The 17546-nt window shown below is 53.0% G+C and overlaps 1 protein-coding gene across 1 annotated transcript in view; it reads left to right on the forward strand.

Moving 5' to 3' along the window:
- Positions 1-17546, forward strand: part of lamc1 (laminin, gamma 1) — a 64656-nt gene that overhangs the window by 29914 nt on the left and 17196 nt on the right. Inside the window, exons 2-6 of the mRNA XM_064338380.1 lie at positions 5296-5600; positions 10761-10891; positions 13134-13300; positions 16509-16694; positions 16939-17056. Coding sequence (XP_064194450.1) covers positions 5296-5600; positions 10761-10891; positions 13134-13300; positions 16509-16694; positions 16939-17056 — 907 coding nt within the window. The remainder of the gene's footprint in view (positions 1-5295; positions 5601-10760; positions 10892-13133; positions 13301-16508; positions 16695-16938; positions 17057-17546) is intronic.

The following is a 17546-nucleotide window of genomic DNA, read 5'->3' on the forward strand; positions in this document are numbered from 1 at the left end:
TTTGGGTCTTAACGGAGAAATGTGTGGAGGCTTCAGGCCTGACGTGAAGAGGGGGAGCTGTTCTGCTGCACAGATGTAGTGGAATTCCTCCACCCTCATATCCACTAGAGTACGCAGTGCACTTGGCTGCGTTTACACAGCAGTCGCCGGATCCAATTTGTCCACATTTATTTGACCCCTATCCACTTGTTAGAGTCTGAAATTATCCGGTAATGCCCTGAGTAAACAAACAATATGAAATAAACAATGTAATCCATCTTAACTCTCATTTAGAATCAAACATGTCGGTGCACAGCGCAGTGTGTCGAAGCGCCATTTGAGCGTCATATGTCTGCAGTGGTCAGATTTTTGTGCGCCCCTCTCTAGCATTAGCATGGAAGGAGATGTGCGAGCGTGGTCAGTTGCTGTGCTCAAAGTGTTACGGCCTCTGAATGACTGACTCCGGGTCAGTACCTCCCTTCAGTTCCGGCTGTCCTGCAGCGGCACTCCCACTGAGGCCACGGGTCCAGGTTGTTGACGCTTCTCCAGGGTAACCCCCCCCCCCCCCATCACGCTGGGTCACCGGGGCTCTAGAGCGTTCTCAGAACCAGCGATCCGAGGCGTGTTCCGGCCTGCACGTGCTGGTGTTTACACACCGGCCCCGGCCCCCCCCGGCCCTCCCCGGCCCCTCCGCCAAACCTGAGAGGTGTTGGCGGAGGAAGTCTCCTTTGGACCCCGCCGGGGAGGAGCGGGGGTGGGGGTGAAAGCAACTCGAGCACTTCCTGGAGTAAAACGCTCCTTTCGGCTGAACCCGCAGCAGCCCGTCGAAAACCTTACTGACATTTGGCAGGCGCTTCTCGTACGGAGCGGTTTTTTTTCGCATTCGTCGATCGCATGCAGATGTTCGCTGTTCTCGAGTGGCGTAGCTCCGTAGTGTCACGACGCAGTCACTGAAACCAGATGGGAGGGATTCAGCCTGTCTTTCTGAGATGGCTTTCTTTTCTCACTTCAGCGCGAGTGGGGAAAAAATGAGACTACTTCCTGTATTCGCGTTAGCATTTCACTGGAAGCTGGCTTTCGAGGTGTTGACGAAAAAGCCCACCCACGTGGACTTAGGAAAACACGCAAGTGTGGACAACTGTGGAGCTGCCCATTCCCGCTGCCTGCGCCGTTCACCACTGTGGAGCTGCTCTCCTGCCTAAACGCTGTAGAGCTGCTCACTCTGAAAGCCCTGCTCTTCACTGCTATGGAGCTGCTCCAGGTGGCCTCTTTTTTGGAGTAGAGGTGAAGGGTGTATTCTCTGGGTATTTCTCCAGAGAAACAGGAATATAGTAGCGTTCCCAGAGTTCCTCCAGGACGACACTCTCCAGTGATCTCTCACCGCTGTTTCAGGGCATTGTGGGAAATCCCCCCCCCGGTCACGTGTGCTGGTCCACCGCGTAACATCTGTTTCAAAGCCGTTTACACGGGAGACGGGCTGAAAATTGCACATGATGAACGGCAACCCGTGGAAAGTCACGCACACGCATTTGAGGCTCGAAGGGCAGCTTTTCTCTCTGATGGTTATGTGCGCCATCGCTGCCGATTGGTTTCAGGCCCGGCTTGCATGACTGAACGATAACACGCTTACTCGATCTGTTCAAGCCCCCACATCCAGGTCAGGAGGGTAGCGTGATGGGGAAGGTCACATGCCTCAACTCCTGTCCTTTTAAAGTCATTTTTGAAAAATTGTTGAATTGTTTTCCGATTCTTATCAAAATATGGTCGCCAATGTAGGATTTTTAAAAAAGCCGAATTGTTTTATTCATGCAATTTCCTGCTTAAAGTATGAGAACGAGTATGAACACCTCTGTAGGTTTAGTGGCCGTATGTTGAAATTTGCTGTATGAGGTGGTGGCTGTCAGCAGTGCAGCTATCAGTGCTCTGACCCGTGGAGACGGATGCTGAGTTTCCACTGACTTTTGTTTGCGCTGTGAAAATATTTGTCCTGTAAATACAGCAGTTGTTCTTGTAGGAGTGACAGGAATTCCTGAGCACCTCAGAAATGCGCATACACACACACATGCAGTCTGGCTGTCTCCCCCTCTCTCTCACTCAGTCTCTCTCTCCCTCTCTCACTCTCTCTCTCTGGCTCTCAGTTGGGCTCTCTCTCTCTAACATACGCACACACATACACACACACTTCCTCTTGGTCTGTTTCTTAATCTTGCACGTGCACACACACTCACACGCATACACATGCGCACACACACACACACACACACACACGAGTCAGGATCCAGCCTATTCGTTAAACCCTTGTTTGTGCCGCTGTGCGATACAGCCGTCCTGCATGCACAGCTCCACAAGCAGCTCAGCTGGGCTTCTCCCTTTCAGGGATCACAGGAAGGCTTCCCCTTCAGCACGTCCCTCATGGCAAACATCCCTCGTGCGCTCCCGCTCCTAAATGCGGGTTTATCATTAACCGGGGCCGGTCGGGTAAAGTCAGCGCACAATGCGGCTGTAATCGCAGGTATGTGTGCCGTGCTCCAGTGACCCCCCCGCCCCGCCCTACCCTTCCCCTCCGACCCCTCCGAGGCCCCTAGCTATGCACCACGAGGAAATGCCAGCGATTGGCGGAATACGACAAGGGCAGGTGCGTTCGGGTTTGCGCGTAAAGGCGTATGTGCGTTTTTTATATACGTGTGCTGTTCTGCTGGGTGTTGCTGTGCTTTCCTGCCATTGGCCCTGCAGTGAAAAGCGGAGGGCTTCGTGTGTTGGTGGCGTGTGGCGGTAAGCGCGCTGCGTGCGGCGCGGGCTCGATCAGAGGCCCTACCTGTCCCCTGCTCCCTGCTCTGCCGCGGCGGCGCGTGTTTGTGCAGCTGTGCCCACAGCGGCCCCGCGGGGGCCCTTTGTGCCTTTGTGGGGCTGCTTTACAGCCCGGCCCGCGCCTCGTCTGCGTCTTTCAAGAGCCGCCCCTTCAGGTTCCTGCGCTCTTTTTTTTTTTTCTTTTTTTGTACAACACCGAAGCCACCTGCCGTCCGACCCCAATGAGGTGGCGTTGACGCTCCGCTGGGGGGTGGGGGCGGGGGTGTGGGGGGCCGGGGGGTGGGGGGGGTGGGGGATTGGGGGATGTGGCGATGGGAGGGTGATTGTGCTGGAGGCGACGATTGCGGTTGGGATTTGTGTGTGTGTGTGTGTGTGTGTGTGTGTGTCCTTTCCCCGTGCCTGTTGTGAGGTTGTTAATTGTAAATGTAAATTGGGGCCAGGGTGGGTGGCCCTCTCTGTTTACGGAGCCTTTGAGTTGAATCAGGCCCGGAGGCTGTAAAGCGCACGCTATCTGGAGAGCCGCTCCGCTATCTGTAATCCATTTACAGTCCCGGCGTTCTGCAGAAAGGGCCTGATTGTTTGTGAGGACGTGCGCAGCGTAAGAGCGGTGTTGGGTCTCTTTTGTGAGGGCGTGGAGGCATTGTCACAGCGCCGCGGGTCTCGTTTGCTCGGGTGGCGGGGCGATGGCCGTTTACGACCGCCGTGACTCACCGCCGCTGTTCCGCTACGGCGCAGGCTACGCCGGGACACGCGGAACCGCCTCCTTCTTTTTCCCGAGCGGCGATTCGTCGAGGAATTGCAGTTATGAATGAGACTTCTCTGGAAGCGGGCGATGAGTGGCGCCCGTGTTTCCGCGGGAACGGCGGTGTTTGCACACCTGAGGCCACGGAAAACGAAATTATGGGCTGCGAGTGGCGGCGCTCTCTTCAAATTACACCCCGTCCCTTATTCTGGCTCCTTCTTCAGTCAGACGTCCATCAAACCAGATTATGTTTGCGTTCAGGAACAGTAAAAATGTCTGTATGTTTGCGAGCCTCTATATTTAGGCGTTCATGAGAATGAGTTTTTTTGAGCGCTGTTATGTTTATGATGATTTGAAAAATAAAATGATTCCCTTTTTAAGAATGTACTGAGTTTGTTCTTCCAGAGCATTGTTCATAAATTGTTGGTACCGGACCTTTAAGCGTGTTCCACTAAAACTAACGTGGTCAGACTGAACCTTGGCCCTAAGGGGTTGCCATTTGTTTGTTTGGAACCATTGCTGTGGTGACTGCCACAGAAAGAACTGCATGTGTTGCATGCTGGGTAATAAGGGTGAAGAAATCTCTTTATGACATCCGTGCACTTCTGTCACCTGTGCTGCGGTCATTCGGCAAGGTCACAGCCCCTTTGCACATGCGCAGAGCTCCTATAGGTGTGTGTGGCACACAAACGTGCAGCCTGTACACGCACACACTCGCACACGCAGTCACACGTCCACACACACACTCGCACATTCAATCACACGCGCGCGTAGTCACCCGTGCGCACACACACTTGCATGCATGCACACACACACACACACGCACACGCAGACACACACACACTCACAGACCCACACACACACACACACACACACACACACACACATGCAGACACACACGCACACACAAGCACACACACACGCACACACACACGCAGACACACTCACACACACGCACGCACACACACACACGCAGACACACAGCCTCTCCTCACATTTCATGGGCTCAGACAGGACTCTTTTTCCGACGCCCTCCCTGCCCCCGTCCTCCTCGTTGAAAGACGGTGACATTGTTTCTTTATTTTGAGCGCGCGAAATGTTTCCCCCGGTGCTCCCTCTGCCTGTTCCGGCGTGTTCTGTGTGTTTGCACAAGCCCTGGCTCATTAGAGCCCCTCGGCTCCCCTCCGTTTCGCTCAAGCCGAGGGGGAAGCCGGGGGTGACGACGGCCGAAATCTCTCCAGAGTAGAGCCGCAACGTAATGTGTTGATCAGAGCCTCTCAAAGCATTCTGTCTGAAAACAGGAAATGAAATGAGAATAGACGATCTGCAGCAGAACTGACAGCTGTCCTTTCAGCATGTTTATATGAGAGAGCCATGGGAAGGCAGACTCCTCGCAGTGATCCGTAGTGTGTTTGTCTGTGTGTGTGTGTTTATGTGTGTGTCTGTCAGTCTTTGTGCATCTATCTGCCTGCCTGTCTGTCTGTCTGTCTGTCTGTGTGGATGTGTCTGTCTGTCTGTCTGTGTGGATGTGTCTGTCTGTCTGTGTGCATGTGTCTGTCTGTATGCATGTGTGTGTCTGTCTATGTATACTATTGTCTGTCTGCGTGTGCAGCGTGTCTGTCTGTGTGTCTATAGACGCGTCTGTCTGTCTTTGTATCTGTCAGTGTGTCTGTATATGCGTGCGTGTGTGTGTAGTAACGGCGGTGGCTTGGCTCCTCCCCGTGACCTCACGGCTGACCCCCGCCCCTCCGTGTGTCCGCTCCCAGGCAAGTCCTTCGACATCACGTACGTGCGTCTGAAGTTCCACACCAGCCGGCCGGAGAGCTTTGCCATCTACAAGCGCACGAGCGAGGACGGGCCCTGGCAGCCGTACCAGTACTACAGCGGCTCCTGCGAGAAGACCTACCAGAAGCAGAACCGCGGCTTCATCCGCACCGGCGAGGACGAGCAGCAGGCGCTCTGCACCGACGAGTTCAGCGACATCTCCCCCCTGACCGGCGGCAACGTGGCCTTCTCCACGCTGGAGGGCCGGCCCAGCGCCTACAACTTCGACAACAGCCCCGTGCTGCAGGTGAGGACGCACGCCCGCCCGCGCGCTCTCTCACACGCACACGCATGTACGCTCGCTCTCTCTCACTCCAGTTCAAATTCAGATCCACTCTCTCTTGTGCTCTCCATCTCTCTCTCTCGTGCTCTCTCTCTCTCTCACACATTCTCTCACACACACATTCACGTACGCATGCATGTGCTCTCACACGCTCGCATGTGCTCTTACATGCACTCACACACACACACACACACACATGCATTCTGTCTTGCTCGCTCTTGCTCTCTTGCTTGCTCTCTCACTGTTGCTTGCTCTCTCTGTCTCGTGCTCTGTCTCACACATTCACACGCTCTCTCTCACACACACATTCTCACATTCACACGCTCTCTCTCTCTCTCACACACACACCCACACAGGCTCTCTCGCTCTTCCTGCAGTTAAGGCTGTCTGAGTCCAGTGGTTTAAATTCACATTAGAGGATCGTTCCGTGTGTCCTCGCCTCAGGACTTCATGAGCCATATGTTCCCCCCACTGTGGGCGGGTTCTGTTTTTATACGGCTATTTTCTGTTGGCCGGCCTCTGCACTGGACAGGAAGTGGGAAAGCGGGGTGTCCTGTTGGCCCTGAGATGCAGTGTCAGGGCCCAAGCGATGACTTTCACTGAGTCTTACCTCTCCAAACATTATTGAAATTTGAAAGCTGACCTGGACCTTAAATTGTAATTCAAGTAAATTGAAATGAAGTATAAGATGAATATTACAGGGGTAGTTCACATTTGAGTTTTTTTTTTGGTATTAAAGCTTTAGTGCGTTTTCAATTGGCCCAGGGAATTTTTATATGCAATCAGGATACACTTTATTTCCCTTGCTTTAGACTGCAAACCCCTAAATGACCCTATACCAGCCATTTTAGGGAGCTTAGCCATCAAACATTTCTGTAAATACACGCTTCAGCGGCACAGCATGCTAAAATATCCATTTTACAAACGCTCTCTGGGCCAATTGAATATGTGCATTAAAACTGGAAGTGATATCATAAAACATCAAGAAAGTGAACTATTCCTTTGACAGTGTCCAAGGAATGCTTGTTGGAATACCGTTTTGTGCACTGGAATTTTACGTTGAAATGTTTTGTGTGAAAGTACGCTGGAATTATACAGTGTAATGTGTTGTGTGAGTGTCCGCTGGAATTGTAGTGGAATGTGTTGTGTAGATGTACTTTAGAATTGTGCAGTATAATGTTGTGTGAATGTACACTGAAATTGTGCAGTATAATGTGTTGTGTGAATGTACACTGGAATTGGGCAGTATAATGTGTTGTGTGAGTGTACACTGAAATTGTGCAGTATAATGGTTTGTGTGAATGTACACTGAAATTGTGCAGTATAATGTGCTGTGTGAGTGTACACTGAAATTGTGCAGTATAATGTGTTGTGTGAATGTACACTGAAATTGTGCAGTATAATGTGCTGTGTGAGTGTACACTGAAATTGTGCAGTATAATGTGTTGTGTGAATGTACACTGGAGTTGTACCGTGTAATGCATGCTGTCAGTGTGCAGTATGAGTTGTGCAGCCAGCACTGCACAAGGAGGAGGTTGCCTCCCCTGTATCGATATCACGAGCGTAATGACTAAATCACCAGCTGCTTGAGCTTTTGTTCCAGACATGTTTTCTCATAAATAATCCAAGGGATCGTCTCCAAATTTGGCAACCCACTCCACAGACCTAAGTAAACATGCCAGATTTCATCCGGTTAAAACACTTTTTCCGTAATTCCAGTAATTGTACCTCCGCGGTTTGAAGCGCGTCCAGCACAGGCTGTGTTCATCAGGAAGGCTTACAGTCCCTGTTTTTGGGTGTTTGGATTTTCTGCGGTCATGTAGGGTTGAGTCCAGTGTTTTTCTGAATAGAGTTGTAACACGAGGACATTATGGGTGTGCTGCATCACCAGAGCTGCACTCAGTCTCTGGCTCTGTAGGGTAAGCTGTAATTATGCCGTTATCCAAAATATGAGAAGTTCACCTGCTCAGCCGCACAGACTACACAAAAGAGTTGCTTCTTGGTTTCAGCCGTACGGGCTACTCTGCGGCAGGGAGCTTGCGCAAGGCTTGGAAGTTGTTGTGCTGTTCTGGCCTAGCGTTCCGCTCTGTGCTGTTTTAGCCTAGCGCACCGCTCTGTGCTGTTTTAGCTTAGCGCACCGCTCTGTGCCGTTTTAGCCTAGCGCACCGCTCTGTGCTGTTTTAGCCTAGCGCACCGCTCTGTGCTGTTTTAGCCTAGCGCACCGCTCTGTTGTTTAGCTTAGCCACGCTCTGTGCCGTTTGAGCCTAGCGCACCGCTCTGTGCTGTTTTAGCCTAGCGCACCGCTCTGTGCTGTTTTAGCCTAGCGCACCGCTCTGTGCTGTTTTAGCTTAGCGCACCGCTCTGTGCCGTTTGAGCCTAGCGCACCGCTCTGTGCTGTTTTAGCCTAGCGCACCGCTCTGTGCTGTTTTAGCGTAGCACACCGCTCTGTGCCGTTTGAGCCTAGCGCACCGCTCTGTGCTGTTTTAGCCTAGCGCACCGCTCTGTGCTGTTTTAGCCTAGCGCACCGCTCTGTGCTGTTTTAGCTTAGCGCACCGCTCGTGCCGTTGAGCCTACGCACCGCTCGTGCTGTTTTAGCCTAGCGCACCGCTCTGTGCTGTTTTAGCTTAGCGCACCGCTCTGTGCCGTTTTAGCTTAGCGCACCGCTCTGTGCTGTTTTAGCTTAGCGCACCGCTCCATGCCTTTTTAGCGTAGCGCACCGCTCCGTGCCGTTTTAGCTTAGCGCACCGCTCTGTGCTGTTTTAGCCTAGCGCACCGCTCCATGCCTTTTTAGCGTAGCACACCGCTCCGTGCCGTTTTAGCCTAGCGCACCGCTCTGTGCTGTTTTAGCCTAGCGCACCGCTCCATGCCTTTTTAGCGTAGCGCACCGCTCCGTGCCGTTTTAGCTTAGCGCACCGCTCCGTGCTGTTTTAGCCTAGCGCACCACTCCGTGTCATTTTGGCCTAGTGTTCCAATTCGTTTGCTGATGTGAACGGACACCGCGGTGAGAGACCAGCTCAGGATTCGGTCTGAATCCTCAGACACGCCCCCAACCCGCGGGAGGCGGACCTCGGCTGACCCGGGACGCGGTAACTGCGCCCCTTCCGGGGAGGGGGGGGGAGGAGGGGGGGGCTCGTTACGGGGGCGCATTTTTTACCCGGAATAAACCTCGGCTCAGTTGCCGCCACGTTTTTGACCGCCGGCGAGCACGCGGAACTCGCTGTAGCGAAGGGGGGCCGTTTCCGAAAGCGAGACGGGCCGGGGAACGCGGCAGGAATCCGGCGGGCGACCCCGCCCAACCCGCCGCCGTGACGGCTTCACACTTTAGTGAGCTTCCACTGCATCTCCCCTTTACGCTTCTACCCATCACCTGCGCTGCTTCTCCTGACACTGAACTAAAGGCACAACGCAGAGTCAGGCTGGTCTTAACAGCAGAATAGCTGCACTGGCCATTTGACGCAGGTTTGAGAGCAGAGCCTGTGGTGCATGAGAAGCCCTTTCCTAACAGGCTGTGGCTGTGTCGCTCTCTACAGATTTAGCCCTGTGTCCAGGAATTTCCATGGCTGCTCTCATGTGGCATTTGGCTATTTATACCAAAGCAGACAACTCTGTCAGGAATGTGTCCCATTTACAGCACCAGGCAGGCATGTCCTCCTGCTCAAGTCTCCTAGTCAAGAGCTGCACACCTTGTAGATTGACTCACACATCTACTGTGAAGTACGCATGCACACACAGGCACACTCTTTCTCAGGCACACGCACATGCATACGCATACACATACACACACACTCTCACGCACACACACTTCTGAAAATGATGCACATGTAGGTTCATCTCCCACCCTGCTTGTATAAACACACATGCGCGCACACACACACAACGACAGATACTGTTAATTTCCTGTGAAATGTAAACTTATTGTGACTTATGTTCATTTTCTGGAGGATGTGATGTCACAGCAGGACTCTGGGAGGCACAGTCTCCTCCCCATTAAAAGATGAGAGTGTCCTGGGTCTCGCGCCCTGTGCCTCTGTGCATGGGCCTGCACTCCTCTGAAGGCCGGGCTGCAGGTGCGCCTCAGCAGCCATGATGACTGGCGCGGGGGTCAGAGGTCACATAATTCTTCGAGGGGCCGTTTCACGCTGCTTCAGATCAAATACGACCGGGGGTCCAGCTGTACGGTCAGGACTCGGTACACCCGCGGTCACGTTGACCACAGCCCTCTCCTCCCTGACCCTGGAGCCAGGCGGGCGCGCGGTCAGACGGGGAGGAGGAGGAGGAACGGGCGAGTGAGTCAGCGAGCGAGCGAGCGAGACGGCTGGTCCTGATGATGTCACCGCCCCCAAAGCGCTGCTGCTGCTCTGAAGGCCGGCCCCCTTCCTTTGTCTCGGGGCTTTTAATAACTCTCCCTCCCCCCACCACGTCCCCGGACGTGCACAGACAGACCCCCGCAGCCGGGGGGAGGCCTCCGGTTGGAAGAGAGCGCTGGTGTGCGTGTGCGTGCCTGCATGTCTGCCGGGGCTTTGAAGAAGACAAAGAAGAAAGGAAGCCCTACCTGGGTCTGAGAGTACCTGCAGAAGCACGGCTTTCAGGACAGGGTGCCCTGCAGGGTGGCCAACAGAGCAATAACCTGGGCCTGGGCCACAAGTGCTCTGCTACAGTAATGTCTGTTACAGAGAGTACCGTCTGTGGTACATGCAGGAATGTCTGGTGTTTCGTAATGTCTGTGGTACGTGCAGTAATACTTTGTGTGTCCAGTAATGTCAAGCACAGAGACGTGTCTGGTGCGTACACTAATGTCTGTGGTTCAGGCAGTAATCTGTGGTGCTGCGTACATTGTGTTGTGAACCAGTGACTCCCCTTGTGTGCCTGTGATTGCTGAAAATAGGAATGTATGTGATTTAGCGCATAAAATATTGTGTGTGATGCATAACATTGTAAGTGGTTTCAGACTGAATGTCTGTAACTGATTTCATATTTGTGTATGTAACGTACAACGCTGTTATTTCAGTGTGTGCTGTGTGCTTGCTTCCGTGCGTATTGTGTGTGATGTATAACGTGGTTGGTTGGAGATTGGGAGTGTCTGTATTAATGTCATTTTAACTGGTTTTGCTCTGTCCTCCTCAGGAATGGGTGACAGCCACAGATATTAGGGTGACTCTGAACAGGCTCAACACATTCGGAGATGAGGTTTTCAACGACCCCAAGGTCCTAAAGTCCTACTACTACGCCATCTCAGACTTCGCTGTTGGAGGAAGGTAGGTCACTGTAGTCATCTCCGAAACACATCTCTAATATCTAATGTCTATCTCTGACACCCCACTACTCTGAAGCAAAACACACTTCATCTAAAACCATGTGAATGTACATAGAATATAAACATGCATCAATTCCTTAATATATGCTATCTGCATATTGTTTATTAAAGTGTGTGGGTGTTTTATCTGAGGATTTAGGTTTTCCCCTGTTTCTTTGCCTTGATTCTTCTTTTCCTCCTCATCTGATTCTTCACTGTCTGAGTTAAAATTTAAGAATTAGAATTTGTTCTTTAAACACATTTTAGAGGTAAAATGCCCTTGGATTTTGACACGTATGAATGTTTTGGTGAAAGGCGGTAGTGCTTTTGAGCTGAGACGCGTCGTTCATGCTCACAATTACCTCACACGTCTCCGTTTTTAACGTTCCCATGAATGGCAGTCCCCCCAGCCCAGCGCGCAGGGTTTGTTTGCTTAGCGCCTGTCCCGTCTGCGGAGGCTGGCCGCTCCACCGGGCGCACAGACGGGCTGTACGTGGCGATACATGCTGGAATTCCTGCGCACTTTCCGTCCGTCCTTCTCCCTGTGTGCTGCATCCATCACGTGGAGCTGAGAGGCCTGCCTCGCTTGTGTTGCTGGGAGTGTGGAGTAAAGGGGCACTGCGTTAAAGCAGAGGAGCTGAGGAGCAGGGAGGGAGTTTGAGTAAAGTTTGAGGAGCAGGGAGAGAGTTTGAGTAAAAGCAGAAGGAGTTTAGGAGCAGGGAGGAGTTTGAGTAAAAGCAGAGGAGTTGAGGAGCAGGGGGGAGTTTGAGTAAAGCAGAGGAGCTGAGGAGCGGGGGGAGTTTGAGTAAAAAGAGAGCGGGGGTTTAGTAGCGGAGGGAGCAGGGAGGGAGTTTGAGTAAAAGCAGAGGAGTTGAGGAGCAGGGGGGAGTTTGAGTAAAGCAGAGGAGCTGAGGAGCAGGGGGGAGTTTGAGTAAAGCAGAGGAGTAGGGAGGGAGTTTGAGTAAAGCAGAGGAGTTGAGGAGCAGGGAGGGAGTTTGAGTAAAAGCAGAGGAGTTGAGGAGCAGGGAGGAGTTTGAGTAAAGCAGAGGAGCTGAGGAGCAGGGGGGAGTTTGAGTAAAGCTGAGGAGCAGGGAGGGAGTTTGAGTAAAAGCAGAGGAGCTGAGGAGCAGGGGGGGAGTTTGAGTAAAAGCTGAGGAGCAGGGGGGGAGTTTGAGTAAAAGCTGAGGAGTTGAGGAGCAGGGGGGTAGTTTGAGTAAAGGCAGAGGAGCTGAGGAGCAGGGGGGTAGTTTGAGTAAAAGCAGAGGAGTTGAGGAGCAGGGGGGGAGTTTGAGTAAAAGCAGAGGAGCTGAGGAGCAGCTCTTCCGCCTCCCCCTTAGCCCGCTCACCTTCTAATGTGTTTGGAAGGAGCGCCGTGTTTCCCCCACACAGCCGCATTCCTGCCATTCCAGCTGAAGGGGGACGGGGCCAGGGAACACGGAGACCGTCGCTAGGTGGGCGGGCCCCAGGCTTCAACGACAGTGCTAAGCCTCACACTCCGCCTCCCCCGCCATTTCCATGGGAACCGGCCGGAATCCGCTCGGGAAGGGGGCGGGGTCAGATAGGTGAAGGACCTCGGCTTCCTCACTTTTTCCACGCGGCGCTGCCAAGCCAGCGAGCCGAGGCGTCTGCCCGAACCGCGGCCTTCGGCGCGGCCGCGGAGGACGGGCTCTGGCCTTCCCGCTAACACACTCGCAGGCTTTCAAAGCAACGTGCTGAGCCAGTGTCTCCCACACAAAGAGAGAGAGAGAGAGCGACCGTTTCACAATGAGCCAGTCAGAGACAGAAAGGCCCTGTGTTCCAGCTGTGTGCTGGTCCTGGGTGTGGGGAGGGGGGGGGGGTTAGTCACATCAAAGCACCTAGACAGGAAACGTTGTGTCTTTGAGGGGGGGCTGTAGTTTTAAACATCCTGCTCCTGAAGGACAAAGCTCGACCTGTTCAAATCAAATGAAAAAGACACAGTTGAACAGATGAGGGTAATATATTCCATCGCTGGGGGATGCCAGTGCGTGTGTTCTGCTCCCGACCTCGAGAGCTGGTTTACGCACGCTTAGCGGCGCGCGGACGGTGTTTGACCCGCCGAACCCAAACCCTCCGAGGCTCCGGGCTCCGTTCTTGGGGGAGGGCCCGTGTTTGGCTGGGTCTGTGTTTGGCTCTGTGCGGTTTTGGCGGCCGCTGACGGCGTCGTTGTGGCGCTCCCCTCCCAGGTGCAAGTGCAACGGCCACGCCAGCGAGTGCGCGAAGGACGGCGCCCACCGGCTGGTGTGCCGCTGCAAGCACAACACGGAGGGGGACGACTGCAGCGTGTGCAAGCCCTTCTACAACGACCGCCCCTGGAGGAGGGCCACGGCGGAGAACCCCAATGAGTGCCTGCGTGAGTCCGCGCCGCTACGCTAACGCTAATGCTAACCATAATGCTAACGCGCTACGCTGCTGCTGCTGCGGTGCTTTGTGCTTCTACAGTGGTGCATTGCACTTTCACATTACTGATGAGACGTCACACTCACATTAATGAATCGCACTGCTGTAATGTAACATTACATATCGATGCCTCAGTAATGCTTTACACAACGGTTGCCCTGTAATGTCTGTGTATAGTCGCAGGTAGAGAAGGTTACCCTGTGATACTGCGTATGGTTCCAGTTAGGGAGGATTTCCCTGTAATGTCTGTGTATAGTCGCAGGTAGAGAAGGTTACCCTGTGTTAACTGTGTATGGTTCCAAAGGTCAATATCCTAGGGTTCCTGTTAACTGTGTATGGTTTGCAACTCAATTTACGTGAAATTTGGCTGGGGCTCTGAGTAAGGGAATGGGCAAACATTTTGAAGCTTTTTATTAGTCATGAGTGAGAAGAGGCGCAATCACTGCGACAAAGTCAGCGGCCATGAGAATGGGAAAAATTAGGATTTGGTGGACCACAGAGTTTAATTTCATACTTGAAATGCTGCTTATCCTCCCAGACTCGCCTCAAGGTAACTCCGTAATTCATTAATCGAGCTGTCAGCGATTTCTTGGATCAGCAGTTACCCATCTTGATTTTTGGGTGGTCCCATCCTCTTGAAGGGGATATTTCTCTAGTAGGCTGGGAGATAAAAGCTAGATTCCGCAATCTATGTTATTCATCTCCTGAGAGTCAATTTGATATATATGTATGTATATTTTTGTAGAGACGGAGTGGTGTTTAAGCGTTAGGACAGCAGATGTGGCCGGTCCTGTCTCTATCCGTGCTGTGGTTCTGTGGCGCATTCTCCTGCCGATCGCGTGTGCTCCTCTCCGGTCTGCTCTGGGAACTGTCCGCCTTACGTCACCTTTGGGAAATTCGTGACTAATGGAGCCAGTGCCACAGAATCCACACTGAACGTTTCACACGCCCCCGCAGCTATGTCAGCCTTTCAGCTGTTCTGTCTGAACGGCCCTCCACTGGGCTGCTTGGGCTCGGGGTGGTGGGGGGGGGGGGGGAGGAAAGCGGGTTGAACGGAACTGTGGAGAGTGTGTGAGCTGAACTTTGGAGTGTGTGTGTGTGAGCTCAGCTGGACTGTGTGAGTGTGTATGAGCTCAGCTGAACTGTGTGAGAGTGTGTGTGTGAGCTCAGCTGAACTGCGTGAGTGTGTGTGAGCTCAGCTGGACTGTGTGAGTGTGTATGAGCTCAGCTGAACTGTGTGAGAGTGTGTGTGTGAGCTCAGCTGAACTGCGTGAGTGTGTATGAGCTCAGCTGGACTGTGTGAGTGTGTGTGTGAGCTCAGCTGGACTGTGAGAGTGTGTGTGTGAGCTCAGCTGAACTGCGTGAGTGTGTGTGAGCTCAGCTGAACTCTGTGAGTGTGTGTATGAGCTCAGCTGAACTGCGTGAGTGTGTATGAGCTCAGCTGAACTGCGTGAGTGTGTATGAGCTCAGCTGGACTGTGGAGAGTGTGTATGAGCTCAGCTGGACTGTGGAGAGTGTGTATGAGCTCAGCTGGACTGTGTGAGTGTGTGTGAGCTCAGCTGGACTGTGGAGAGTGTGTATGAGCTCAGCTGGACTGTGGAGAGTGTGTATGAGCTCAGCTGGACTGTGGAGAGTGTGTATGAGCTCAGCTGAACTGTATGAGTGTGTGTGTGAGCTCAGCTGAACTGTGTGTGTGTGTGTGTGAGCTCAGCTGGACTGTGGAGAGTGTGTATGAGCTCAGCTGGACTGTGGAGAGTGTGTATGAGCTCAGCTGGACTGTGTGAGTGTGTATGAGCTCAGCTGAACTGTATGAGTGTGTGTGTGAGCTCAGCTGAACTGTGTGTGTGTGTGTGTGAGCTCAGCTGGACTGTGAGAGAGTGTGTGTATGAGCTCAGCTGGACTGTGTGAGTGTGTATGAGCTCAGCTTGACTGTGTGAGTGTGTATGAGCTCAGCTGGACTGTGGAGAGTGTGTGTGAGCTCAGCTGAACTCTGTGAGTGTGTGTGTGAGCTCAGCTGAACTGCGTGAGTGTGTATGAGCTCAGCTGAACTGCGTGAGTGTGTATGAGCTCAGCTGGACTGTGGAGAGTGTGTATGAGCTCAGCTGGACTGTGGAGAGTGTGTATGAGCTCAGCTGGACTGTGTGAGTGTGTATGAGCTCAGCTGAACTGTATGAGAGTGTGTGTGAGCTCAGTTGAACTGTGTGAGTGTGTGTGTTTGTGTGTGAGCTCAGTTGAACTGTGTGAGAGAGTGTGTTTGTGAGCTCAGCTGAACTGTGTGAGTGTGAGAGTGTGTGAGCTCAGCTGAACTGTATGAGTGTGTGTGAGCTCAGCTGAACTGTGAGAGAGTGTGTGTGAGCTCAGCTGAACTGTGAGAGAGTGTGTGTGAGCTCAGCTGAACTGTGAGAGAGTGCGTGTGAGCTCAGCTGAACTGTGTGAGAGTGTGTGAGCTCAGCTGAACTGTGAGAGAGTGTGTGTGTGAGCTCAGCGGAACTGTGTGAGAGAGTGTGTGTGAGCTCAGCTGAACTGTGAGAGAGAGTGTGTGTGAGCTCAGCTGAACTGTGAGAGAGAGTGTGTGTGAGCTCAGCTGAACTGTGAGAGAGAGTGTGTGTGAGCTCAGCTGAACTGTGTGAGTGTGTGTGTTTGTGTGTGAGCTCAGTTGAACTGTGAGAGAGAGTGTGTTTGTGAGCTCAGCTGAACTGTGAGAGTGTGAGTGTGTGTGAGCTCAGCTGAACTGTATGAGTGTGTGTGTGAGCTCAGCTGAACTGTGAGAGTGTGTGTGAGCTCAGCTGAACTGTGAGAGAGAGTGTGTGTGAGCTCAGCTGAACTGTGAGAGAGAGTGTGTGTGAGCTCAGCTGAACTGTGTGAGAGTGTGTGTGAGCTCAGCTGAACTGTGAGAGAGTGTGTGTGAGCTCAGCTGAACTGTGTGAGAGTGTGTGTGAGCTCAGCTGAACTGTGAGAGAGAGTGTGTGTGAGCTCAGCTGAACTGTGAGAGAGAGTGTGTGTGAGCTCAGCTGAACTGCGAGAGAGTGTGTGAGCTCAGCTGAACTGTGAGAGTGAAAGTTGAACACATTACATTACATTTATTTGGCAGATGCGTTTATCCAAAGCGACGTACGATAGGTGCGTAGGGATCAGTGTAACGTCTGTCTCCGCTCCTCCAGCCTGCAGCTGCAACGGCAAAGCCACGGAGTGCTACTTCGACTCGGAGCTGTACCGCGCCACCGGGCACGGCGGCCACTGCCGCCACTGCGCCGACAACACCGACGGGCCCAACTGCGAGCGCTGCCTGGACAACTACTTCCGCGACAGCTCCAACCGCTGCCTGCCCTGCAGCTGCAGCCCCGTGGGTGAGTCCCAGAGCCCCGCCCGCTGCCCTGCAGAGGGTACACCGTGTGCCTTTCACCGCTCCGTGAAATAATTGCGCCATATGGCAGTGCGTGCATGCGTGTGTGTGTGTGGTTGAGTGTGTGTGTGCTTTGTGTGTGTGTGTGTGTGTGTGTGTGTGTGTGTGTGTGTGCGGATGAGTGTGTGTGTGTGTGCGTGTGTGTGCACGTGTCCGCGCGTGTTCTTACGCTGATGCTCTTCCTGCAGGCTCTGTCAGTACTCAGTGTGATAACAGCGGGCGCTGCAGCTGCAAGCCGGGGGTGATGGGAGACAAGTGCGATCGCTGCCAGCCCGGCTACCACAGCCTGTCTGAGGCCGGCTGCCGGTAAGCCACGCCCTCCATGCCTGTTAGCCACCAATCACACGGCTTCACCCTTCTGTCCTGCAGTTACCAACTTTTGTCATACCGAATAACGGCTGTACATTTCTGTCCTGCCGATCAGGGCAGCATGCATCTGTACTGTCAGTGAGTCTTCAGCCTCAGCTGGCCATATTTTAATAAGTTTATTTTATTAAGAGGTTTAGTATCTGCTTAACCCTGTATGTCTTGTAAAGGTGTTTGAGCGTAAGCAGAATATTTATGTGTCCCCCCTGTAGAAGTGTGCGTATGTGCCTGTGTGTGTGTATTCCCTGTTTAGGTGTATATTGCCAGTGTTTCATGTACAGGTGTGTGTGCGCGTGTGCGTACTGCAGGTTTCTCGTGTACAGGTGTGTGTGTGCGTGTGTGTATTGCAGGTTTCTCGTGTACAGGTGTGTGTGTGTGTGTATTGCAGGTTTCCCGTGTAAAGGTGTGTGTGTGCGTATTGCAGGTGTCT

Source organism: Anguilla rostrata, chromosome 6 (genome assembly GCF_018555375.3).
Source record: "Anguilla rostrata isolate EN2019 chromosome 6, ASM1855537v3, whole genome shotgun sequence".
In the NCBI taxonomy this organism is placed as follows: Eukaryota; Metazoa; Chordata; class Actinopteri; order Anguilliformes; family Anguillidae; genus Anguilla; species Anguilla rostrata.